Source organism: Mycteria americana, chromosome 1, assembly GCF_035582795.1.
Source record: "Mycteria americana isolate JAX WOST 10 ecotype Jacksonville Zoo and Gardens chromosome 1, USCA_MyAme_1.0, whole genome shotgun sequence".
Classification (NCBI taxonomy): domain Eukaryota; kingdom Metazoa; phylum Chordata; class Aves; order Ciconiiformes; family Ciconiidae; genus Mycteria; species Mycteria americana.
The window spans coordinates 50,916,690-50,943,578 of NC_134365.1; the positions used below are offsets into that span (position 1 = coordinate 50,916,690).

The 26,889-nt window shown below is 38.4% G+C and overlaps 1 protein-coding gene across 5 annotated transcripts in view; it reads right to left on the reverse strand.

Moving 5' to 3' along the window:
- Positions 1-26,889, reverse strand: part of EEA1 (early endosome antigen 1) — a 78,634-nt gene that overhangs the window by 13,950 nt on the left and 37,795 nt on the right. For all 5 annotated transcript variants that reach the window (XM_075496965.1, XM_075496958.1, XM_075496974.1 and 2 more), the window contains 12 exons: positions 22,761-23,099; positions 18,276-18,425; positions 17,143-17,262; positions 16,712-16,915; positions 15,910-16,110; positions 14,349-14,462; positions 12,918-13,073; positions 10,846-10,985; positions 9,903-10,233; positions 8,306-8,407; positions 6,667-6,861; positions 5,608-5,790 (listed from right to left, as the gene is read on the reverse strand). In XM_075496965.1, coding sequence (XP_075353080.1) covers positions 5,608-5,790; positions 6,667-6,861; positions 8,306-8,407; positions 9,903-10,233; positions 10,846-10,985; positions 12,918-13,073; positions 14,349-14,462; positions 15,910-16,110; positions 16,712-16,915; positions 17,143-17,262; positions 18,276-18,425; positions 22,761-23,099 — 2,235 coding nt within the window. The remainder of the gene's footprint in view (positions 1-5,607; positions 5,791-6,666; positions 6,862-8,305; positions 8,408-9,902; positions 10,234-10,845; positions 10,986-12,917; positions 13,074-14,348; positions 14,463-15,909; positions 16,111-16,711; positions 16,916-17,142; positions 17,263-18,275; positions 18,426-22,760; positions 23,100-26,889) is intronic.

A 26,889-nucleotide genomic window follows, 5' to 3' on the forward strand; every position in this document is an offset into this window, starting at 1 on the left:
CCATCACCTAGAAAAAGAACTTGGATTTCTCTCTCTACAACAGGTCGCAAAAACTCAAGAAACAACGTAAAACTTGCACCTAAGGCTCATTCTGTTTGCTCACAGCAAAGTCACACTTCAGGGTTCTTCTTGAGTTAGTATTCTGGAGGTTATTTTTTTTTTAAGCCTTCAGCTTAGGCAAGGACTGGCTCCACTTAGAAGCATGTTCTTTCAGAAGGAACAAATGAGAAAGAAAAATACCAAACTCATCTTCTACTCCTCCAAAATATTAGTATTTTATGGAAATTTTTGATGCTAAGATACAGAATGTGAGGTGAGGAGATTTATTATTAGTAGCAAGTTTATTACCTTCAGTGCACAAGTAAGGATTTAAATTCTTTCAAGATAAACTAAATTCTTTTTGAAGCTCTTACTTAAATCCTAATCAAACCTCTTGTTGAAGGTTAGTGATTTTAAAAGGAACAATAAGCGCAACTTTGACTTCACTTAATTATGCATATGCTTTAGCCACTCCCGTGTTGATTTAAAAACAAATTGATTTCTGATGCCTCCTAACCCTCCTTTGTAATGTCTCAACTATTTTGCCTGCAGATTCAGACTTAGTTTGAAACACCAATGATGGAACACTGCTGATTCAACAGCATTTTCAACAACCCCAGTGGCTCTTAAAAAGCTCACACTGGCTTTTAAAATTGATTTGCAGACAAAGTATTTTATTTGCTTTCTGAGCTACTAGAGTTTACTACTTAACACTTCACAAGGTGTTATCTCAGAATTTTTTTTAAGCAAAATGGGAGGTGCTTTTGCAATTTCAAGCTCTCAGCAGGGTGGGTCTTTCAGAAAGCAAAATTATTCCTCTCTGCTCCACTGTGGGCAGTGGAGTATCGTATTTTCCTAACAATGAGAATGGATGAGAAATGTAGCGTCACAGAACATCTTCACAGGAAAACCCAATAGTCTCTGCAGTTTTAGAAAGAAACATAATGAAGTCACAGCTTTTATTCAAATTTGTTTCCAGTAGAAGAAACATGGTTACATCCAATTCATTAGCACAGGATGATGAAACTGATGAAGTGGATAGTGACACCCAAATTAAAAGCCTCACATAGGGGATACTCCTCTCTCAACAGCCCCCCAAAGTGTCTACACTGGACAGGTTATCTCATTGTACCTATACCTAGGCTAAGACAATGTAAATGTTCTTATAAGGAGAGCCAGTATTCAGCCTACTCTGCATTGTATTATGCATAAGCATTCCTATAATTCAGTAGTTTGTAATATAAGAAACCTGGAATTTTGCGTAACAATTTAGCATACTATAGCTTACATATATAAGTGCCTCTTAATTGTGCTGTGATTAATAATGATGCTACCTACCTTAACTGGGAAACCATTTAATATAATTTTAACAGTAAATCAACCTTCTATCTATTTATGCTTCTCTTTCTGCTTTGCTCAAAAGTCCCTCACAGCATCCTTTGGAAATGAGCAGAAATCTTCTGGCACATGGTTAAACATTCCAGTTATTATCCTTGCTCCTGGCCCAGTCTCCACTGAGACCGTAATTCAGCCTGATTCTTTTGGACTGCTGAGGAGCTCACATCCTTAACATAAAATCACCTCTCAAAACATCTGATGCCATTTACCTTATTCAATTACCATTCAGTTTTGCCATTGCTCCCAGAATATGATAGGTGTTCTCCCAACAAGACACCCTCAGTCATGAGATCGCTCTTTAGGATGACAGACAAAACCAAATGCAAGGAAAAGGTATAGAACAAAAGATGCCAATCTGTATTTATTTTTGTAAATAAAAACAGATGCTAGGATGACTGGTATAGAGTTTAAATAAAGAAAGAAAAAGATAAGAAGGTATCGCAGTCTGATTCACTATAACTTGGGCTGTTGCAGTGCAAATCATAGGATCAGCAGAACTGATCCTAGCTGGGTGGTAGGACCTGGATTCATTCCACCTAAGTGAGGTGCACAAATGAGCATTTTAGTCTGTGTGCTCCCTGATCCCAGTCCACAAGGAGAGACGTGAAATTATTCACAGATGCTAACCTGATCTCTCTTCACTTCCTAAGAAGGGTTAGACTGACTGTCGACAACTTAGGCTCCTGACTTACAGACCTGAGGTTTGGCAGCATGAATATTGTCCCAGAACGTCCACTGAAGATACACTGACAGCGATGCCAATATTGGAGGCAAAGGAACATTCTTTTGAGAACACAGGGGAAACCAGGACTGACTACAAAAAGCGCAAATGCCAAGACTGAAGGATACTTGGCAGAGCTCAGGAGAGCAGGATTCACACGAAGTATGCTTGCACTAACTCAAAATCAAGGCAGAAATAACAGTTCTGCATCTTTATTAACTCTTCTGTATAAAAAAATGTCTCTGACAAAAAAAAGCCCATTAAATATTTTGTGTGCATGTGTGTATACAAAAATATTTATGTATTATATATACACATATATATGCACATATATATTTGTATATGTGCATCTATATACACAAAAATATTTAGTGGTATTCTTTTTTATAATATATATTCTTTTTTATCAGAAACAACAGCTTTTACAAACACTCAAATCCTACCCAATTTCTTTTTCCAGTCACAAAAATGTATGAGCGTCGTTACCGCTACAGACGGTGCATTTTTAAACCAAAGTAAATTCGCAGCAAATAGCATCCACAGAAATCATAACGACGTTCTCGCTTTCGACTCTGTTCCAACAGTTCTCCCTCTTCCTTGCAGGTTCCCAGGTTGCACCCGGCTACAGCCGCATAGCCAGGCTCCTCTGGTACCGCACCAGAGCCGGGGGCCGAGCCGCGCCGGTGGCCCAGCCGCGCTGGTGGCCCCCCGGCCAGCCGCTGCCCGCTCTGCCGCTCTCCCTCATGCAACGCCGGGTCTCCAACTGCAAAACTTCGCTGAAGCGTTTGCTGGCTTCCCAGTCGCCCCTCAGCCTGCCAGCCGGAGAAGAGCCAGCGATCCCAGCCGTGACATTCCGAAGAGATGCCAGCAGATGGTGCTCTGCGTACGGCCCAACTCCCGCCATGCCCTCCCAGGAGCTGGCCCCACCACCCCGCCCGTGCCACCTCTGTGCTGTACAGCCTTTTATGATCCATCCCCACGCCTGGAACCTTGGCCTGACCAACAGCATGGTGCTACACCACGGGAGAATATTTACTTTTTCCCTTGGAGTATTTTTAACTGAAGAAAACCTAGCACTGCTAGGATCTCGCAATACGGCCTGGCCGTGCCTGTGCTGGACAAAGCGGGGCTTCAAACCGTGCTGACTCAACGCAGCTGTGCAGGGAGTTCCTCTCTCTCCTAAAAATCCCACACTGAAAGACACCCAAGTTCACCTTACATACAAGTTTTAAAAACTCCTACTACTGCCTACTAATAAGATGAAGACCAATCTGAACCCCAGCCCACCCATCAGCTTCGGTTCCAAACTTCAATCAAAATCCACAGCTCTGGTTCAAATTATCTACTTTTATTAAGTAACTCGCCCAAGGCAAAACATAATCCAGACAACTGACTTTGAACTGGACTGTGAAACTCTACCATAAAGTTCTTCTGACTTGAGTGGCATTTTGATATTCAGTCTAACATTATCATGCTGAGGCTTTCTGAATGTACTTTTTCCTGTGTGGTCTTCTCAGACAAGTTATCACTGCTTCTTTAGGTTAACATTGCACTGAGGCAGCATATCCACAATTAAAGATCGGCTCCCCACCTTTTCCCCCTTCTGCATTTTACAGAAAAAAGTGGTGGCAAGCAGACCTCACTAATCCTAATTAATATATGTTTTTAAATTTTTTTTTTAAATAGAGAAAACAGCCTCCAAGTTGGTACATCACTTCAGTACTCGGGACCCCCATCTTCCTCAGGCTCTCTAGGCTCCAGAGAGTCTTACATAATAAATCAAGTTACCTGACTGCTCATCTTGAAAATCTTGTTTTCCCATTGCCGTCACCTTATCTTACCTTTTTGCTTGGATGTTCTCCCTCTCTCTCGCTACCATCCCCATTCAGGTTTAAAAGCATGTGGGATGCCTACTGTCCTATTTTATACTTGCCAGAACTAGAGGTCATCAAGCTGGTATAATAATACTTATTCAGAGCTATTTTTGCAACAAGTGATACTTAAATGAAAACTATACCAAAAAACCCAGTTACTGAGCACATCCAATGCTTTTACAGGTCATTGCATTACCAAATGTTGATCTAAATGCATTGCATGAAATTAACTCACAGATGTACATGTGCTATGGTAACTAACCATAAGAAAGAGTATGTTTAAACTACTGTTGCTTGTTAATCATGCTAAAGTTCTTCACAATTTAACATAGCGATTCAACTAACCTGCACTGAAAGTAAAGCTTCTGGAACCTGCAGGGAAACGTAGCAGGTAATCTAATGCTACAGAGGAGGAGTAAGATTAATAAAACTCTAATGACCTATATGTAAAGGAGCTATTTCTCTTTTTCTTAAAATAACCCCGAACGTGGAGTTTGGCTAGGGCTCCACAGCTCACATGGGTCTATCTGAAACAGCCACAAGACCTTTAACCATTTCAGTGATGGGACTGAAAGGCCTCCACTGGGACAGGTGAAAGGGAGCAATGAAATCTAAGCAGTCACCAAAGGCTCCCTTTATATGTAATGAAGCAAACAGAAGCTGACATCTAAAACAGATCAGATGATCTGTCCTCCCGAAGTGCCCATTTCTCTCCATAAACTTCAGAAGAGCCTAGAACAACAGTCAGACAGTCACAGACAAAGCTGCAGTGGGATTCATCTGAAGGGAAAAGTGCCAAAGCTTCACATCTTGCCAGTAGACAGCCAGTCTCTGCAGCACAGTATGCCTTGGGACTAACTGGAGCATTGGCTTAGCACTGACATGAAGGAGGGGGGCAGAAAAAAAGGACGAAGAACACCTTTGCTGACTGACTCAACTCCCAGCAATCCCTCTTTGAAGGCACTACACCCTAATACCAAAGCAGATAAATTCAGGCTAGGAACAGCAAAAACTTCAAGGACTAAGTTTGGACACTTGTATTCCAGGCAGGTCCCTAAACCTACTGTATCTAGTAGTTTGACATCTCTGAACGTCTACAGTCAGCCAGGAAGAAGCGGAAGGGGCAAGGACATGGGAAAAGACTGACAACTAAAATTCTAGTTAAATCCTCTAGAAGACAGTGGTTACTCACATGCTGGCAGACTTTGCCCTAATTAGCTATGCTGTTTAAATTAGTTGAAAGCTACAGTATTTAAAATAGTTGAAAGGTACAGTATGTAACAAGAAAAACCAATATGAAAAATTAACTCTTAAAAGAATACAAAAATATATACTTTTTCACTTTGCTGCTACACAAAAGCAAGGGTATTTCAGACAAACTGGCAAATACGCTTAGCTTTAAATTAGTTTCAGGATGTCTCTTGTCCCAGGGGAAGGGATTGAACAGCACTAAATTCTATATATAGCAGAAGAGCTTTTTTCTGCCTATACAGTTCTTGCACTGTTTCTTGGTCTTCAAAATGGATATAAACAGATCTACTAAGTCACATATGACATTAAAATGACTGTAAGTACCTTAAGGTCTTGCCTGGTTGCCAGCAGCTCAGACTCTTTCCCATAAAGGTCCAGCTGCAGCTTCTCCATGTTTTCCTTATGTTTTTCATGGGTCTTCTGTAAGTCTGCTAGCTTGACTTTCTCTGCTTTAAGCTCCTGTGCTGACAAAATAGACTGCTGTTGCAGTTTATTCTCCAGTTCTGCCTGAAACATAAGCATAGGAAGTTTCAATTAACATTACAGACAGTAATCTTAATCTTAATTATCCTAATCTTAATCATTTCAATAAACTGCATCTCTACGGCAAGATGAGATTTTTTTCCACTTACGAAATAGCAGTTCAGTAATCTGATGTTTGTGATTTTACAGTAATATTTTGTAACTAATTTAACAACAAAATTTAATTCATGTCAAAAGACTAAGTGAAACACATTAAGACCAAATATTAAAAATCTAAATAATGTTTCCAAGTCCTAAAGTTTCCACAGACTGACTAAAGCACAAATATGATCATGAAGCATGGGGCAGCCAAAGCTGGAGCAACATTTAACAGTGCATGGCACACAACACAACATTCCCTAATGTTGTAAGACATTTGAACTCTTTCCATTATGGTCTCTGAGTTTCATACTGTCACTCAGATAAATTCTTTTGGTATAATAAGAGAAGACTTGGTCTAAAACTGCCATGGACATTCCAAAACACTGCGGAGTTTGTCTAAACTACTCTCACAAAATTCTACTGCTTTACAAGAAAATGGCAGCTCTTGTCTCCTGAAGCAAAATAAACACATTCAATATAGCCATTTTTATCACTTTATTGAAACTCAGTTCCTACAGAATTCATATTTCAGCACTGGTTCTTTTTACTTTATTATTGTTGTTGTTGATTATGTTGTTTTTATCTCCAACAGCATCTGAAGACCTTGTTTCCACATCCTGACCTTATCATTTCCAGCAAGACTACAGCAAACAGCTGTTTATCACAAAGTGATAGTGACACAGTTAGTGACATAAAAGCTGCATTTATCAGAGAAATTTACATTAATTTTCTTAAAGGAGTAAGAGAGGCCAGTCTTACCTTTTCTAAAAGGGCAGTTTTTAATTCAGCTTGCAGTGTCTCACTATGTTTTTTCTTCTGCTCAAAAGATTCCTTTAACTCTCTCAGCTTTCCCTGGAGATGTTGCTCACTTTTTTCTTTCTCCTTCAGAAGACCCTGCATCTCCAGTACTTGCGCTCGTGCTGAATCAAGTTCTATCGATAACTGCTTAGAAATCTATGTTCAAAAACATTAAATAACTGTATATAATTTTAATTTAAATCACTATTTGTACATGCTGTAGTATGTGAAACTGCCTATTGAACTGTGTGGATGACAATTACGTAGTTCAAAAACCAGACAATTTCACAGATGAAAAACTGATCAAGCTGTTAAAGCTGAAGATACAGCTTCAGGAAATCAGCTCCCAAAAGACTGCTAGAAGTTGGGGAGAATCCCCTGACTGTAGGAATCTGAAAGGCTTGCCCTACTCTGCTTTTCTCTAGGCATCTGCTACTTTCCTCTGCCAGAGACCAGATACCAAGCTATATCTTTCTTGTGATCCAGTATGCCCACTCTTATGTTTTTACAAAGAGCTGCAGATTATTTGCAGGAAACAGTTTCCAAGGATGCTAATGTTATTTCTTGTACACAGAACCAGACCATCCCACAGTGCCGCTGCTGCTATCTTCTGCTTCAGAGCTAGGTGGTCGAACACTGGCAAGTAGATTTTAAGAGCTACCATAACACATTAAAATCATCTGTTATTCCGAATTTCCTACCCTTAGAGCAACTGCAGTCTTTTTTCACCATTCCAAATTAAGTGCAGGCAACTTTTCTCAAGCCAGCAGTGGTCTGGGCTCTCCTGCTGTCAACTGCAGCAGATACCAAACTCATCCTCCTGCACTCACCACAGAGCACCGTAGTGCTTCTGCTGAACAAGAAAGGAGCCAGGGGAGTAGCAGCAGTAGTCACAGAGCAATTACCATCACACCTGCACATTCCACAAACCCTCTTTCAGGCAGTAAGAGTCCATCACAGTCCATCAAACTGTGTCCACTGATCATATCTTTTCTGATTCCTTTAGGGAACAGGTGACAGCTTGGGTAAAGAAATCCATGAAAGCAGATTTGGCCTTCAGGCTGCCAGCTGGACTACGTGATTTTCCAGTCTGAATGCTCATCTTTAAAAAATAAGTACATTTGGTCCTTATGCAGTCACAGGCAAGTGACCTACACAAGTTTGCAAAAGCAACTAAATCCTTCAAGGATACCTGAAAATGTCCTGTCAACCACACAGAGAACATACTGATTAGGCCTGAGACTAAAACAGATCTAAGGATAGGAGATAACAACTTTTATTGTACAAAAGTATGAAAAAAATTGAGGACACGGTAATACCAAGTAACTGTTTCACTAATGAAAAAACCTGAAGGGCTAAAATCCCCCACTAAGGTATGTGGGGCACAGAAAGGCAGGAGTAAAACCTGTATTTTAAAGCTTCACATTAACATCTAGGAAATTTTTAGTATCACCTTGTTTCAGTGCCCCAGGTAGGTTACAATTAGAGAACTGCAACCTCGTTATCTCTCATCAGTCCCACCATGTGAGACTGAAAACGAATCTTTCAAACATTTATTATTATTGGTTTCTATATTTTTGAAACTAAGCAGACAGCTTACCCCCTCCTTTTTTTCCAGTGAGTTTTTCAATTCATTCCTCTCTTTAGCTACAGACTCTGTTTGTACCTGGAGCTGGTGTTTTACTTCTTGGCAAGATTTTTCCTAAGAAACATAAGACAAGGAAATATTCCTGTGAGCTTCTAAGACCGGGTACCAGGTATTTTTGCAGGATCTACAAAGCCTTGAAAAATAATGCTTTCCTTTTCAGTGACAAAGCTTTCCTTCTCAGCTGCAGACATATTTTCAGCTCAAAACTTCTCAAAACTTTAACAGTGGTAAATCTAAGCTGAACACAGCCGCTACCCTGTACCAACAAACGCAGCCATGTGCCAAAGAGTTCTTCTGATTAGGGATAGTCTCCCTGTTTGAAGCTGTTGTTGGCAGCCCTTCTCCTTCTTGTGGGAAGCAGTAGGCTCACAGCTTTCCTCAGGATCCAAAATTTCTTGATGTTCTAAAACTCACGAGCAAGTACATTTGCAGGACTTGCATGCAAATACAACTACATTTTAACTCCAAATACTATGCACTTAAGACTGTGGTGAGCCTCCAAATGACTACAGAATTAGAAGCAGAATCTGGACTCCTATCTTTAAGTCTAAATTGGGGAGAAAATCCTTCAAGTTTTTAGGAGAAACAAATATTTAAACAGCAGTAACTAAGTAAAGCAAACAAAAAGGCTTATCTTAAGGGGAAAGAGTAAAGGAAAAAACGGGGTTTTTAACTAGGAGCAGAATTTTTTTTAGATCAGAATAAAAGCAGCTCTGAACGGGTTCTGGGAAATGGTGACATGTAAGATGAGAAGGGAATGAGAAAGACACCTCTATCATGTCTGAGGCAGGGGTGTTAGAACAACTGTATAAGAAAATCTATAAAACATGTATTCATATAGTTCCCATTCAGATTACCAAGGAAGCAAAAGAGGGAAGAAAAAGGTGTATTTTAAGGCTAGTGAGAGTTCACTTTCTTTACCACAATAGGTTGCCCTGGTGGTCAAGCACTTGTTGTTATAATGCCACTTGTGAGACCTTTCTGAAACTCAAATAGTTGTAGTACTCTGATAATACCTTAAGCTAGGCATCTCCCCAAACAACAGACGGTGTTACTCTGCCTGCAGTACGCAGCCTTCCAGCGTGTCCAGACAAGTGCACAGGAAGGTTCTATATACAAAGACTCCAGAAAGGAAACTAAAATGGCCTCAGAAAAATAATGTCTTCTTCAAGATGGTGGCACTTTAGCAAAGGGTTTATAACTTTGTGTTGTTACAATACTGCTGATGTATTTTTAAAAAGGGGGACATTTCCCATCAAATTGTTTCACCACTTGTTTCCATTTAGTTTCTTCAGCATATTAAAGGCATGCAGCAAGAAAAAGAGATCCTGTTGTGGTATGACTGATGTTTACTACTGTAAACATCCAGACAAAAATTTAAGGTAGGGCACATGTATGAACTACTAAAAATCACAATTTGCTTTTTCCTTACTGCAATTAGTTTCCATGCATTGTCATTGTATGTACACTGTTTTCAGACAGAAAGCAAAGTCACTTTATCAGACTGTAAATACACCAAACTTAATGTCTAATGAAAGAAACTACTAACCATTTCTGCCACAGCTGCTTTTCCTTTTTGTATTTCTTTTTCTAATTCCTCCTTTCTTTTTTTGAAGGATTCAGAACTTTTTGAGAGCTTGTCTTTGGTAGCTGCAAGGTCCTTTAATAGAGTATCCCTCTCTAATTTCACTTGTTGCAGCTCTGATGTTGCTGCTTGCATTTTACAGTCTAATTCCTTGAGTTGTTTACTTGTATCTTGATTTGATTTCTCAAGGTTTTGTTTGAGGCTGGCCTTCTCCTCCTCCTGCTTTGAAATTTGCTGTTTCGCTTGTTCAAGGGCCTCAGAATTCTTCTGCAAATCCAATTTAGCATTAGACATCCTGCAAACATGGAGAAAAATAATATTATTTTTTTTTTTAATTCTCCTTCACGGGTTCTTTTGTATCATTAAATGTCTCTATTATTTAATATATTAACTGTAGAACTACTTCAAAGCATACCTTTTTCATCCAGAGCATGGGCATTTTGTCTCTCCAATGAAGACATACCAGCAACTCTAAAAACTATTTTGAGATGGATTTTTCTTCCTCAGCTATAATGAACAGAAACTACCCCTTTGCTGCCTATGCATAAATTGCAAATTAGTCTTTGAAAAAAGTTACAGAGCTATGGATATTTAAAGATGGACCTCACTACATCAGACTGTTCAGATATTTAGCTGACAACAAGCACAGTAAATAAACTGAAGAAGTGTATTGAATCACAGCAGTCAGTGATTCACATGAGACAGCATAGTAGATGGAGTCTGCATGGCATATAGAGTGAAAGAAAACAGGGGGGATAAAACTCAAGTTCCCGTAGCAGAGGGAACACATCACTTATCTATGATTTTAAGAAATCACCGGAGAGAAGAACAAAATTTCAACTCTAGTCCAAACCACTCTAGTTTTATGTGTGACTTTGAAAAGTACTGTAACACAGGAAATGCATACGCTTCTCTTGCTGCTTCAAGTTGTTTACTCAGTTCTGCTGTTTGGAGGTCTAATTCTGTAGATTGCTGTCGCTGCTGCTGTAACTCCTGAAGAGCTTGTTCTTTGCTTGCTTTAGCATCAAGAGTGTCAGCTTCGAGTTTCTGAGACAGAAAAATAAAAGGTTAGAGCCATCAGAACACAACCAACAAAATAAAAATAGCAATAAAAAGCAAAAGTCATCTAGTCTGTGAGTAGCATTTACTGTAGAAAGTCTTCACTGTAGAAAGCAGCCACAATTCTCGCACATTGTCTACCTACTTCATTAGTTTGCTGTTTATCTTTCATTATTTAGTTCCTGCAAATCTCTTGCTCATCCAGAACTGAACTATTTTGGTAAAACATTCTGAAATAATCTTTAAATTAAAGGCCAAGCAGTCACTTTACTGCAAAGTGATAGATAAAAAGCAGAAATCTTTAAAGAGCCTATCCAAAACACCCATACAAAAGAAGGCCATACACAGTGCTCAGCTTTGGGGCCGGGTTCTCAGCCATCACTAAGCAGTTTCAGCAGTTTCAAATGAAACATATGCCAAGAGCTCTGCCATTCTTTACAACAAAACCAAAGACATGAACTACAGCTGTGAAGAAATGCTATGCTCACCTGGAAGAGGTTTTTCGGGGTTTTTGTTTCAAATGTACTTGTTCATTTACATGGAGTATAAAGGGCACTGCTTAGACTCTTCAACACACTGGCTGTTTTACAGGCACTTCTGCTTTCATGTAGTGGCCATAAAACAAAATGGCCAAGTTTCTCTGAGAAAATTCCTAAGGGCTTTTTGTTTTCTTTTTTTTTATTTTATTTTATTTTTTCTTAAATACCATGCATTCAACTGGAATAATCCCAAAGAATGGTGATGACACCAAGATTTTACACAGAATTGCATTCCTGTTGACAGCATCAACAACCCTGCTCAGTTTCACACTTCAGCTACCAGGAACCTCGTAAAATCTTGTGCAAGCAAGCACTGTATTCCTCCCAAGCATTTGTGTCTGTTGGTTACTTGTGAAACTTTAGCAAAAGGATGAAAAATAAAAACACAAATGACAGCGGGCAGAAAAAAAAATGGTGTGCAAAAGAAGAGAGAGATGGAAGCACAAAATAATTACACTAATAATGCAAATGTATGACTGCTTTATTTTTTAATAGCATTTGATTTAAAATTTCACACGGGGAAAACAACCTTCCTTCTCTTCCATAGAGCACATAAGCTAGGAAAAACACCCCACTCAGTCTTGAGCATAAAGACTGCTAATCTCCCTCAAAACAGACAACACTGCAAAACCAATTCTGCATTGCTCCTAAGATCCCGGCATCATATGGTTTTATGTATCATGAATTTTGACCACCAAGAATGCTTAACAAATACTGAACAAAGGTTAAAGCCCAAATTTAAAAGCTCTCAAGCATTAGGACTAATTCATATCCTTAAATGAAAATATTAGTATCTCAAAACACCAAAAGGTTCTGCAAACCTTCTGCCAGAATTATGTGTACTTTAAGCAAAAAACTGGTTCCAGAAATGGAATGCAAAACTCAAGATCAAGTTAGAGGAAAAACATTGGTAAAAAAATCTTGATAAAAAGCCTCTGTAGAAGCCTACTGAAAGGCTTTAGAAATAAATTAAACCAGACAGGTAGTGTTAACTTGGGCTAACCAATGTAACACATATTCCCTGCTATCACTTGTAAAGTGTATTAAGGTTGAACTTGAAGACTCTAATTTTGGGAAGTATTCATGTTCCCTCTCATAACACTTTCCAGGTAGCACAGAGGTTGGTAGAAGCATACGTACAGGAAAATGACAGTATAGTGGCAATGTCCTAAGCCTATCTTCTTAGTGTGATATGCTAGCATGGAAGAAGAGGAGAATAGGATTAAAGGGTGGATCAGGAAACACTAGTGAAAAAGAAAACCTACAAAAGTGGTATTGATATAATCCTTCCCCCATAATTTGAGCACAGCTTTCATCACATACTACCAAACAGCGGAGAACATCAGTTTCTGTAAGCTCAGATACTGTGTGCAATACAAACCTTAAGCTGTCCCTCTAGCTCTTCAGTTTTCTGTTCTAAATAAAGATGTTTCTCTTTGTACTCTTTAAGATTGGCTTCCAGCTGAGCACAGTATTCCTGCTTGTCATTCAGCTTAGCTGTAACCTGATCCAACTGAACGCTGACCTTATTTAACTCCTGAGGTAAAATAAAGATATAAGGGTTGTTAGTTTTTAAATAAATTCCAAAAATGACTAATGTCACATATGCTTTAAATGATCTAATGTGTTCCAATTAAAAAGCAAAATAACGTTTCTTTTTTATTCTGAGGGGCAGGAAATTGAGAGGGCAAACACAAACACGTGCACAAATTCTCTCTGTTGAACTGATGAAATTTCTTTTAAAGCCTCAATATTCCTCTCAAACTTCACAAGCTGTGGGCTAAATCTTAACAAAGGTGTTTTAAGTTATAAATGGAAGAGGAATTGAAGTAATAAACACACTAGATCCTGCAGTTAGTACAACAGTAACTAGAAAGTAACACTACAAAACCTTAGAGAAAATTTTTGCTGTCTTCATGAAATCAAGCACCACAGAAGAAGAAAGCCAATGCCATGGAAACAGTCAGTTCCCCACGTACCAGAGATGATTTCAAACATTTGGTTCAACGCAAACCAACATAATTTCCACAAAAGATATGAACACATTCACCTAGTAACCACTAGGATGACAGCTACATCAAAGCTTGTTGCTCTGCAACCAAGCTGATTTATTTAATTATTAATTAATTATTTACTAGTTGCAAAAAGAGATCTTCTGCTTATAGCGATTAATTACATTCACACCCTAAAAAATGGTGCTATGTTAGCATCTGCTGGATGTTTCCATGAAGACCACAGCACCACTGATTCTAACAATGCAAATATTAGAATCAGCAGCTGGTGGAATGCTTCACTAGGATTAACACACATTAAAACATGCAATTTTAACAACAGTCTTTTGGGTTTTTTGTGTCAGTTGCCACACAGATAATTATTTCTGAATACAGGCATCTGATTCTGAATTTATCTGAATCTGCAATAAGAGTGAAGAGTTTTCACTTGTACGCAGTGCATTCTGCAGTCTTTTCTTCATAATATACAGGTGAGAATTGAATTACACCCCAATAGGACAGCTTAGATTCTGAACCATAATCCTACAGCAAGGAGTGGATTCCTAAGTAAATCCTTTACACTGCAAAATATATCTGGTCCAGATTACAGCAAAAAGAACTGAACACATATTACATGGTTAAAATATCCTAAATGATGGTTTCCAAATGCATATTCACATGTTTATTTAGTTTGTATTCACATGTATTCATATTTAGTTTGTATTAACATATTCACATATTTATTTAGTTAGACTATTCTTAGGTTTTTAAGTAGTTTTTTAGGTTACATAGAAACTTTATGTTTATATGTTGCTTATAACCTGTTGCTTATCTTGCAGTGCATGCTGGGCAGTGTCCAGATGATTCTGAAGATCTGCTCTTTGAGCAGCTTTCGATGCTTCTGCTGAAAGTAGCAATTCAGTCTTTGCTTTTACCTGAAAGACAAGTTGTATTTCACTAAAACATCTATTTTACCATAGCTCATTTAATTTTTTTTATACTCATCAGTAAGTTTAATAGTAAAATCAGTAGTTTTCATGTGCTAGTCTAAAAAAAAAAAAAAAGGAAGAAAGATTTTCAAGGTTTAGAAAAATATCAGGATTTTAAGCCACAGTTAGTTCTTACTTTGAGCTAAAAAAACCAGACAAACAAAGAAAACCCCACCAGTCCCACTCATCTTCTATTCTAGAAAAATATTTTTACCTACTAACAAGGAAAAATGGGATAGACTTACTGCATTCACACCTATGCATACCTTGGTAACCTCAGACTACCTGCACATTTAAGGGCTTCCAAAATTTTTAAAAGCAGAAAGAGTAAGAAACAACAAAAATGTGCTTCCACATGCATACGACCTTTCTCTGCTCCTATCTGTCTTTTAGGGAGCAACCTCCCTTCCTTCCAAAACACCCAGCAAACAAAATTTAGAAGGTAGGTATGAATGGTGTTGGTGCAGAGACAATATTCAGGGTCACCTGCTATTGTGGTTTACTGTTTTTCTCCCTAATAGAAATGCCACTTCTCTGAAGACTGTAAGGAAGCTCACATTGCCTTAAAAAGCCATTGCAACAGTCCATAGATTACTCAGTTCTAGCTCTAATGTCTTGGTGAAAAAACAGCTCAGATAGTGTAGCAAAGCCCAGTAAAAACATCACAAAGCTACACTGGAAGAAGTCCGTAGACCTGTTTGGAAACTGAGTAACAATAATTCAAAAGACACCACAGTGTATTAATCCAACAACAACAGTACTAGCTGCTCCAAGTGTACCTATGCAAGAACTTCTGATCAAATGTTATTTATTCTTTGGGATAGCTGAACATAATTAGCAGCTTTTAGCTTAATCAGCACTTAATAGTAGGACAGTCCACACTGAGTCCACACTGGGGAATTTCCTTGTTTAGTAAATTAAATTGACAACAAGGTGGCCTGCCACTTTTTTGTTTTGTTTTTAACAGAAGTCACCAGCACAGGAAATTTCTAGGCAACAACAAGATCTTAGTGACTTGACAGACTTTCACTCTGGGGCAGAGAATCCAGGACTGGTAAGAGTAGGGTTTTGGATGGCTAATCATTACAAATACAAAAAGAGATGCTTGAGGACAGATTTTCTCAACTCAATTATGAACTCTGGGTTTTCTTGAATTAAAAAAAAAAAAAAAAAAAAAAATAGACAAAAACAACAACAAAAAACCAACACTTGCCATCTATTGCTATTCTGAATCCGCTTACATTTTCCTCAATTTTATCTGCCTTATTCTACTTCATTCGTCTGTTAGTAGAAACATGCAATTTTTTCCCAAATTGCTTTGTACATTCTCTGGAGAGAATATAGAAATCACAAGCAGGCTTTATCATCACCAGACAGTATAGAGTTCCATTACCTGTACATCAAGTTGTGAAACTTTCTCTTTACTTTCATTTAGCTGGCTGGTTAGTTCAGCGATGTTTGCTTCCAGGGAGAGCACACGGTCTTGAGCAGCTCTTAGATGTGCCTTTTGCTCCTGCACTTGCTCATGCAAATTCTCTTGAGCTTGTTTATGACTTTCTGATTGATTCTTCAGCTTCTCTGTCAGCTGAGTTACCTGCAGTTAAAAAAAAAGGAGGTAATTAGAAGAGAAAGCTGGAAGAGCATGTCCAAGGAAGTCATAAATCTTTTGAATTTTAGCATGTCTTGTCATGGCTTTGGGACTCAACACTATCACATTTCTTCTTCTGAACTATTACAGTAAAGCGATATTGTACACAATACCAGAGTTTAAACAGGTTACCACTTAAAAATGGAAGCAAAAGAGATTTGTCAATTTGGCCTTAGTGTAACAAACCCAAAATACTAAGGAGACAACAAATGCAGGCTAAACTGAATTTTGGTGTTGAAAGCAGGAATTAAACCTCTTTTTAAAATAAGAGAAACAAACATGTATATGTATCAAAAAGTTATTTGTAAGCACATAATACTAGCATATGTACATAGGAAACACCTAGGAATTCCTTCCCCTATGCTGATAGCAAGGAAGTCACCAAAACACAAGTCCTGTGAAATTTACACTAAGATCCTTAAAGTGAGTGTCAAAGAAACAGCAAAGTTCAGAAAAGATTAATGCCATATCTGATGAGACAGAAAAAAAAAGAAGCACAATTCAATAATGAGAATGAGAGAAAAGAACCAAGTCTCCGAGTTCTTACCTGTATTTGCAATGCATGGTTTTTCTCTTGTAGCTGGTTAAGAACTGCAGTTTCTCCTTCACCAGCTTGAATTTTTGCATATAAGTCCTCTCTTTCCTTTTCTAGCAGAGAGATGTTTTCTTTGCTTTTTTGAAGCAAAGCCTCAAGATTTTGAATTTTTTGGTCCTTATCTCCAATTTGTCGTAGTACTTGCTCCAAATCATTCTAGAAAATCGCATAATAGCTTCCTTAATTATAGGGACCTTAGGAGTTATTCTTAATGCATAAAACGTTGGATAAATTTGTTAAACACTCTCTGTATATTCTGTTCTAGATTTACAAGTTAATTTATTGAAACTAGTATAAGTCATGCAAGTCATTTTTACTGAGAAAACATTAAACTAATGAAATCCTGAAATACACTTTCACATGAGGATAGATAACTATGTTACCTGGGCTTCTCGTAGTTTTGCTGTAGTGTTTTGCTGAAGTGTCTGCTGTTCCTGGTGCTGCTGTTTTGCCTTATCTAATTGATGTTGCAATTCTGTGGAATTTGATGCTTTTTCCTTTAGCTGAAAAAAACCAACCAACCAAACAACCAAACCAACCAAACAAAACAGACTAATGAGTGAACAAGCACCATTCAGTATGCCAATAGTGCTAAAAGTTCATTCTAATGCTAAAAGATTTTACTCTAAACACGAATATTTGAAAACTGGTATAAAAATAAAAGTGTGTGATGCTAGTTAAAGAATCAAAATCTAACCAAAGCATTCATTACTATTAATAGGTGAGATTCTATATCACAAGTGAGAACTATAAAACAACTATCAGACATATTCGTATTTTAGCTCTCAAAAGTCTAAAACATAAGAGATTTTTAGTATGTTTTTTCCAACAGTTAAGATGTAACATGACAATATAGATACCTGTAAAACAACATTATTATTATTATTAGCAGTTTTAGTAGCAACTTCAGTTTAGCAATCTCGCCACTTCTATATTGGTCAAGGCTTTGCAAATTAGCTACAGAAAAGCTTTAAAGCTTTGACAACGTACCACTCAGATATTTGGCCAATCCCCATACAGGCAGCAGAAAATCAGCAACATATACAAGATGCTCATTAAAACAAATAAAAATTAATAAAACGAGTGATTTCTGCCCATCCACCCCAGGCAGGTTAGTAACTATCAATGACCTGCTATGCTATGTTCATTTTTTCTTCATGTCAGGCTTTATCTCACAAAAATATCTACACACAAAAGTTTACCCATACAAGCTTAGGTGAACCTAAGTCTTTTTTTTTCACAAGATCCTTAGACAAAGCTCCTAAGTGCAAAAAGCACGTATTTTGTTTATCTGTAAAGCACCATGAACATCCATGCATCTGATAAGCATTTAGCCTTACGAAACCTGTAACGCAAGTGGCATTTTGGCAGATTTTAACAATTTTACTCTAAGACTTTACCGATGTCAGTCAAATGAAATTCCCATAAGGACAAACTTTAGAAACCGCAACATCACAACAAGGATGCCCAGGCTATCAGAACCAGAGCAAACTAGAGTCTCCATAAAAGCCCCTACCTGCTCTTCAGCACGAGAAAGTTTTAATTGCAGATCAGCCACCTGCTGCTCTTTGTCCATTAGTTTCTCACTAGACAGCTGCCTCTGTTCCTTGAGCCGCCCATGCGCTTCCCCTAGCTGCCGCTCCGTTTCTAGAAGTTTACTGTGCAACTGCAAAAAAAAAAAAAAAAAGACATCCATTTTTTTAGTCATTCTTTAGCCAACACCGCTGTATTTTAGACTCGCTTTGTGCAATGTTTACCCTAAGTTTTCCTAACTCAGAGTGAAACAACTACATGAGCTCCTAAAGTCATGTATGGACATCATACACCTCAGAAACACAAATCATGTTAAAGAACAGCATCAACTGCACAAGCATGAACAAATATTCAAAAAAGTAGGTTGGAGGGACTCAGAAACATCCTCGTTTATCTACAGAAGCCCTTCAATATGAGTTACAGAGACCTAACAGAAACACAAAGAGGGCAATCCTTCAAAGGCATAAGGACTATCATGTAAAATAGTGGTGCTTAGAGCAATCTCATCTTACACAGCGTACACCCTGTAGATCCAGTGGCTGAAGCACCATGCCTTTACCTGCTCTGCTGGCTCCCACAATATACTGTTCTGCATTGCTAGACTAGCAAGAGCGTAATTTTTAGCTTGACCTGGCTACATCAATGGCATTCATTCTCTGTACAGAAGAGATACATGCATCTTCAATGTAGGGTACACAGTAACTTCGGTGGCTTATAGTCCAGCACCTCCCAGCAGCAGAGAGTACGTAGGGGGATGCACTCTTCCAGCTGGACATAAGCCTGCCTCGTAATTCTTTCAGTCATCAAAAGCAGTACTGCACCATCTTCAAAGTGCAAGGACAGCCTTTTACTATTCACTGTTATAAAAAACCCTCTCCATAAAATCAGCTGTTCTTCTATTTGAAACTGTCACTATAGGTCCTGGGTTACCTCCTGCCTACTTCTACATGAACACATTCACGGATAGACAAATGAACTTTCAACTCAATGCAAAAAACAGAGAATGGATCAGGCCTTGCAGCACAGCAAGAATTTTGTACAGGTATCAGGATAAATGAAGCTTGCTTCCCTATGAATTTTTGTCCAAGACCCTTGAACCACTCACCTTTTAATTCCAGGTCCTCCCTTCAATATCCCTAAACCTTTTGCATGCTTTCCTCAAATCCCTACTGATATCTAGGCAAAAGGCAGCACAATCTTGTTGCTCACTGCAAGCTACCACTTGTTGACCAGCTGGCTGCCTAGCGGGACAGAAAAAGGAACAGTGGTTTTGATGATATTAAATCTTCCCCCCAGGCACTGAGGGGTGAGGCATGAACATAAGTCTCTCTCCTTTACCCAGCTGCCTGTTTCCACAAGAATTTAACACTGAAGAACCTAATGCTGAAGACCTTTGGGCCATTTGTCAAAATTTGGCTGAAGTTATCAAACAATGCAAAAGTTACTGGGGATGGAGACAGGGAAACAAATGTGTCTATGCCTTATTTTCTTAGGAAACCAAGCTAAATTATTTGTTTGTATGTCCACAACCACAAAAACTGTGAATGAAAAGCTGTTCAGCATGTGGCTGAGATGCTGATTGCTAAGTGCGACTGCACAGTTAAGAGACAGGTAGGAGAAGAGGGAGGACAGGGTGAGGAAAGAGACCATAATCTCTCCTCCAGTAATCAAGAACATTTGTCTTTTTCCACAGGAATCACTAAATTATTAATACTTCCTCCTCACTAAAAATATGAACAAGAGCTGGAGGAAAAAGATCTAATGAAGAAAGGGTGCAACACGATAACTATTATAACTATTCATGGCTATGTTAATACTGGGAGAGAATATCTGGAAAGGGGGAAATCAACAAACAACTTTTCACAAAAGTCACTTTTATTACAAGCACAGTTAAGTATTTTTGAAGGACTTTAGGAATGAGTTTGAGTAAACAGAACCATAAAATCCAAGATTAACCTATGTTGAAGAAAACAAAAATCATTAAAAAAATATTTAGACTTTCAAAGATACCATCAAGTAGATTCAAATTTTCTCAACAACAACAACAGTATTTATTAGCAATTAACATTTCTTCAAGACTGAAGGAGTCCGTATGTTCTTGTGTTACCCTCTTCCTATTGCTGTGCTGGAACCCACATTATCATTGAAGTTTCCTTCCATTGTGAAGATCACTTCCTTCACATCACCCAAATTCTAAAATATACAAACTTAACCAGACATGCATCTGTTCAAATGAGTTCTGAGATGGCAAGTTTCGAATTTTGAAAATGTGGTTTGACCAAATGACTATGCATATACCTTCCTAAGCAGCATTCATTGTGTTAATATAAGCTATTGGACTACATGCATAAAAAGATAATTCCATTAAAGTATTAAGTGAACAAATACGAGAAATTTAGTCTTTTCATGACAATAGTAACTGAACTCTTGTTTGGAGGGAGAGAGAGGAAGAGAAGTTTTTGCTTGGCTTTAATTTTGTTTTATACCACGTATGAAGGGCTTTTTTTCCTCCACTGTTCCTTTACAATGCATGTCTAAAACACATCCTGAGATCCAGCAGTTTGTTCAGGTTTTCTTGCTTAGACTGTCTTTCTTCCCAATGGTATCACCAGAAAATGTGCAATGCCTCCATTTCCTTTCATAGGAATTAATTCAGCAATGCATTACTCACCTTCCTCCTCCTTCATTCTCCCGCCCCAAAAATCCTGCCTGAAAATGCCCCCTCAGACTGAAGCCAGATTTCAGCTCAACCTCTTGGCTGTGCTTCTGAAGCTTGCATACATGTTGCCTAGGCAGACTGAGGCAGTTTTACGAAGTGAGGATTCCTGAGCAGATAACTGATATAATTACCTCCCCTCCCCCTGACAGAAGACTGATGGGAGAAGGAAAGTCATGCTGGGGATGCAATACACACATAAGTGAAGTTTTGCCAAGCCACAGTTCTTCCAAGATAAACTATACACGCACAGCTTTCAACTTAATCTATTTCTGACTTGACAAAGGGTTGAAAATTGAGAAACGCTCACTTTATAATGATAAAGCTTTAGCAACAGATTAAAATGAAGTATGTCATGCTAACAAAAAAACAGATTATTTTTTCCATCTTAGGACTGGACACGATTCCTGATGCACAAATATTGCTCCAGTCTAACACACGACTCCCCAAGACACTAGATAAAACAGAGTTCAACCAGCCTCAAATGTCAGTATGCTCAATGTTATACAAAAGTCCTGTTTCCATAACTCATTGGACTCAGCAGAACAATATGTAAATGGTGGGGGGACCTATGCTCTGGGTGTTCTCATAGCTATCAGCAACATAAAGAGAAGGTGTTTGTGGAGAGACACAAAGGAAGCAATATTAAGACTTCATATCACCCCTGTTTTTCACACTAAGTATTCCCTACCGTATTCACTATTCAATTTTAAAGCAAATCAAGCATTGTTCAGTTCTAATGTAAAATGAACTCACTTTTCTCAAACTTCCTATAGAGTAGTAAAATTACTCCTAGAAGTGAAACTACTTCTGATACTCTACCTGAATTTGTTTTTCTCATAACCTGAATTCATTATAGCTTCACCTACCTTACTGAACCAGAATAAACAAACTTGCTGACTTCTTAGGATTTGTCTATTACCATATTTGTCATGGAAACTCAATATTCTGGGTTACCCTCTCATTTGACAATACTTCCCTTATTTCAGGGAATGCATCAACAAAAAAAGGGGAGGGGAAAAACTGTAGGATGAAAGAAGAGTTCATTTAACACTGTAAGAGAAAAAGAGCAGACAAAACACCTGTCTCAGATCAGCTAAAGCCTTTTTTATTCACTTACAAAAAAGGCAAATCAGAACATGAGAAATAAACTACAAAGTTTATGCTCATTCAATCTTAATCTTCAAAACTGAAATTATAACGATACTTTTAAGAAGAGTTCCAGATAGAACTGAATTAGTAAGATTTTCCCTTTTAGAAAAAGGGGAGTTATACTACAGGTAGACAGATATGACATTAGCCTTCCCAGAAATAAAAATGTGGAAAGGTGGTTATAACTGTAGATCTTGCTGAGTTTGATTGTGACACAGGGGCTACAACTATCCTCATTTGCCCCTGACAAGAGTTTGGACCTACTAAAAAGATTCAGACATAATGACAAACAAATACCGAAGAATTTCTGCACTCTTATCACAGCCTCTTCTTTTTGCCTGTTCTTTTCTTTACTACTCTAAGGGAAAGAGGTGATTGTATTTCATTCTCTGCAGTGCTAGGCAGAATGCTTTACATTTATTCAAATACCAGCTAGCTTTATATTTATTTTAATACAAGTGCTGGCTAGTTACTCGCCTTCAATAAGGAAATGCAAATGCATGTGCATGAAAAACATGCATGTTCAGTTTAAAAAACCCTAATGGGATAGTTTAAGGAACCATCCCAATAGGATGGTCTAGGAGGCTTAAGGAACCTTACCTGACTGAGTTCACTTTGGAGTTGCAGGCCATGCTGCTCTTTTTCCTCCCTCTGCTGCTGGAGCTGTTTACATTCGGCCTTGAGATGCTGGTACTTTGTCTCTACTTCAGACAACTCTTCTTTAAGTTTCTGGCTTGCTTCCCCCTTCTCACCTAGCTCTGTCTGTAATCTCTGTATGGAGGCTTCAGATGCAGACAGCTTTGCCTGAAGCTGTTGGCAGTCCAGGTCCTTCTGGTGAAAGCTTGCCTGCACGTTCTTCTTACTCACAGATACTTCATTGTGTTTTTCTTCTAGCTGGGTGTAGTCCTGTTCTTTCTTCAGCAGCTTCTCAGTCAGACTCTATGAAGAGAGTTACACAGCAATTCAATTGCAATTCTGCTTACAGCTGTTCAATGTATTATTCAAATTTCTTCTCAAGTGTTGATGCTGAACAGTGAAGAACTTGCTCAAAAACATTATTAAAGGAAATACTGACCTCTATTTCATATTACCCAAGTTAATTCTGGAGCCCATACGGCACATAGTTTCAACTGGAAATACTGTTTTTCATATTCTCACATAAATCGACTTCCTCTTACTGAGAACATCACACAAACTCTATTTCTGTAACCTGAAGACTAATGTGCTTTCCCTGAACGTTCAAATTCTAGGTTATTACAACTGCATTTGCTTGGGGAAAAGTTGAAATAGTAATCTGAGTTATTAGTATACAGAAAATTTTTCAAGTATCACTGTCCTTCACACAATTCCCTAAGCAACAACATTTGTGGTTTAATTCCTGTCTAGTCCTGTGCAGTTAACATGCTGGTCATTTTTAGAAGTATCCTAATTTTGCCCTGTCACTATACTTACAGCATGATCTGCTATCCAAATTATGGAAGAGAACCTGTGAAAACTAATAAAATCTGTGTTGTTGATAAATCACAGAATGAAACATTAATGATTTAACCTTCATTTTAGAAGATGATGTTTTTACATTTTAATTCACATCATCTAATTTCCTTGCATACAAATCAGCTCAAAGAGGATGGTTGCTTGAGTTTGAAAATACTAAAAACTGGGATTCCTTAAAGGAAAGGCAAGAACATGGCTGAGTGTCAGATTTTTCTTATCTCATTAACAACACTAAATATTGCAAGGTCTAAGGTCATACTATCAAATTTACATGCTAAGACAAATACGGGGGGAAAAAATTATTTACAGATAATTTTCAGCTGTTAAATAATGCTTTTTATCAAATTTCATGAACTAATCAAAACTATATTCAGATAGAAATTGAATATCTTAATGGACAAGATATAATTCCAGAAAGTTTAGGTTTTCCCCCAAGCTTAGCTGAGGCACTAACTAGAATTTCAGAGATCTCCAAGCAGGACAAAGAAGCCATGAGAACCACTTCAATTTTCCAGTGGCACTTTTTGAAGCACAGAAATACAGTCGCAGGGAGGCCCTGGTCATCATCCAACCCAGGTAATTCATTCCATCTTCTTGAAATGTACCAGCAGGTTCCATTTATTGCAGCATCTACCGATATCTATCTCAGTGGAGCATTACTATGCACACCTTTTAAATGCTTGTGTTCTTCCTGCAGTTTCAGTGACTACTGTAGTCTCTAGTGATCCTTTCCATTAAAATACAGAAAAATAAAGAACACTTCTAGCACTCCAGCCTGAAAAAATGCTAACGCTGAGGTCAGTCTTATGTATCAAAACTTCAGACAGTTCTGCAACTTTGGAATAACACTGTTCCAAAGATAAGACAGTGCTGCAATTCTAGCTATGCTGAGCATCTTAAAAGTGCACTCCTGCGCAGTATCCAGGGATGAAACCTGTTTTGCCAGAAGAAAAAGCTGTAAAATTATTCAAATAAGTTGAACAGTTGAACAGTTTTGTTCTTTACAGATTTTAACAAATGATGACTATATTGGTCGTTATAAACCATATACAGACACTTCTATTTTGCAATTGTGATAAAATAAACAGAAGAATCTATAAAAAAAAGAGGTTAGAAAACAAGCAATCTTGCAAATGACAAATCTAGCAGTCCAGCAACCCATGTGAGAACAAATATAATTAATGCCCTACATGTCCATTTAAAAAAAAAAATATACTTTCTAAAGCATAAGAGTTAGCCAAAAATTCTAACTCAAGACTAAGTTTGGCTATTGAATTCTAGCCCTGAAGTAGTATATTTTGAAATGTTTCTTAAAAAATAAAACAACTTGTTGCTGTTACAGGTACACAGAAGATTTTATATATGCATATATAAAATGCAGGAATAAAGCACATAAAGAACATACTGAGGCCAGGTGCCATCTTCACCCTCCTGAAGTCAGTGGCAAGGCTCCCACTGCTTTTAGAATATATTTCACCCTCAAAATATAAAATAAAGTTGCAATTTGCTTTTCATTAAAGAGAAATGACCAGCCAGGATCATTAACATTTGTACTGAACAGTGTTCCTGAAATACCAACACACCACAGAACCTTTTTCATCATAGCTGGGCAAGCTGGAGCTAAGGTATTAATCTTACTACTATTTCATAACTAGATCCACACATCACATGTAGAACTGCTATGAGATACTTATGAAGAGTCAGTGCAGGGCACTAACTTAAATTTTCAAGGCGGGGGGGGAGGAAAAAAGAAAGACAAACAGTTACTGTTGTCTTGAAGCAGACTGAGACTCTGGGAAGTTTTCAGGAACACTATGTAAAACAAAAAGCAGTAAAGCCTCTTCACCATCACCCTACAAGCTATCCAAAGGACAGCCAAGACCAGCAAAGGTTCTTCACCATCACCTTACAAGCTATCCAAAGGACAGCCAAGAGCAGCAGCTACACATGGTTGGAGATGCTGCTCTACATCCTACACTACTTTTCTCTTCTTCCCTGGTCTAATGATCAATACAGCTATGAATACCAGTGTTTAAAGCCACTGCCCCTGACAGCTGAACACCCTCTGCAGTGACAAATGGCCAGACAGAGTCGCAGTCAGCTACTGCTGCTTTCACGAGAGAAGAGCTGGGTTTGCCCGACAGCCTGCTACCTCCGTGCATGACTGAAGCCCACGAGCAGACTCGAGGCCACAGAGCTGCCATGCTATGCTCATTCAGGTTACATCAGCGGACTCAGCAGTGTTTCCTACCTGGACGCATGTCCCAGCTGCATCCCAGATATATAAAGGGATACGTGGGCACACACGAGCCACCTCTCTTCCCCAAGCCTTGATTTCCACAGAAAAGAAAGAGGGAATGACAGTATGTTCCAACACTCAACGAAGGGCCCTGAGCCTTCAAAGCTCACAAGATACAAAGGGGAACACCACACCAATCCCTTCTTTTATAACTGCTCCATGGAAGAAAACATGTAATACATGTTAGTAGTGACAGTGGCCAGACATTAAAGAAAGAACTCTGAGACCACTGACCAAATTTCAGAATAGTTACGTCAGTAGAAGGTTGGAACCTAAGCATTCTTCCCTGTAGATAATGCATCACAATTTTCCTAAAAGAAAACAAACAAAAAATCCCACATGCAATGGTTTTGTAATTACAAGTCTTATACTTCAGGGAATACACAGGTTTTTCACACATTAGGTCTCTTCCGGGCTACAGGCCATTACTGGCCTCTGCAAGGCAAGCCAAGCTCCATAATTACAGTGCTTTATAAATGAAGGAAAGGGAGTTCCTGCTGATCTCAGAGAACTGATCTTATCTACTCGTCATCTGCTCTTCTCAGTATAGCTCTTGAATATATAAGAAGCAGCCTGCTTGCTTGAGGTTGTACATGAGCTTGAAAAACTCTGCGTCGATGCCCAGAAATATCTTCCTGCATTGCAATGGAATTATAAACGGATGTACATAGCAAAATGCAATATATTATGTCCTGCATTAATGGCTCCTCCCCCCTCCGTGACAGCTTCTTCAAGGAGTGCAAACTGTTCGAAGGGGGAGAAATTTCTGTTATTTGGGAAGCTAGTCTTACCTTTTCCAATTCTAGGTCCAAGTCCACCAGGGCCAAGGTTCCTTGGCTAGCATACCATTCTTATGGATATCGCCTTTCAAAAAGCTGTATAAAGAGGTGGCTGTAAACTGCTTTAAGTCACTGAAACTGAAAGAGGGAAAGTAGC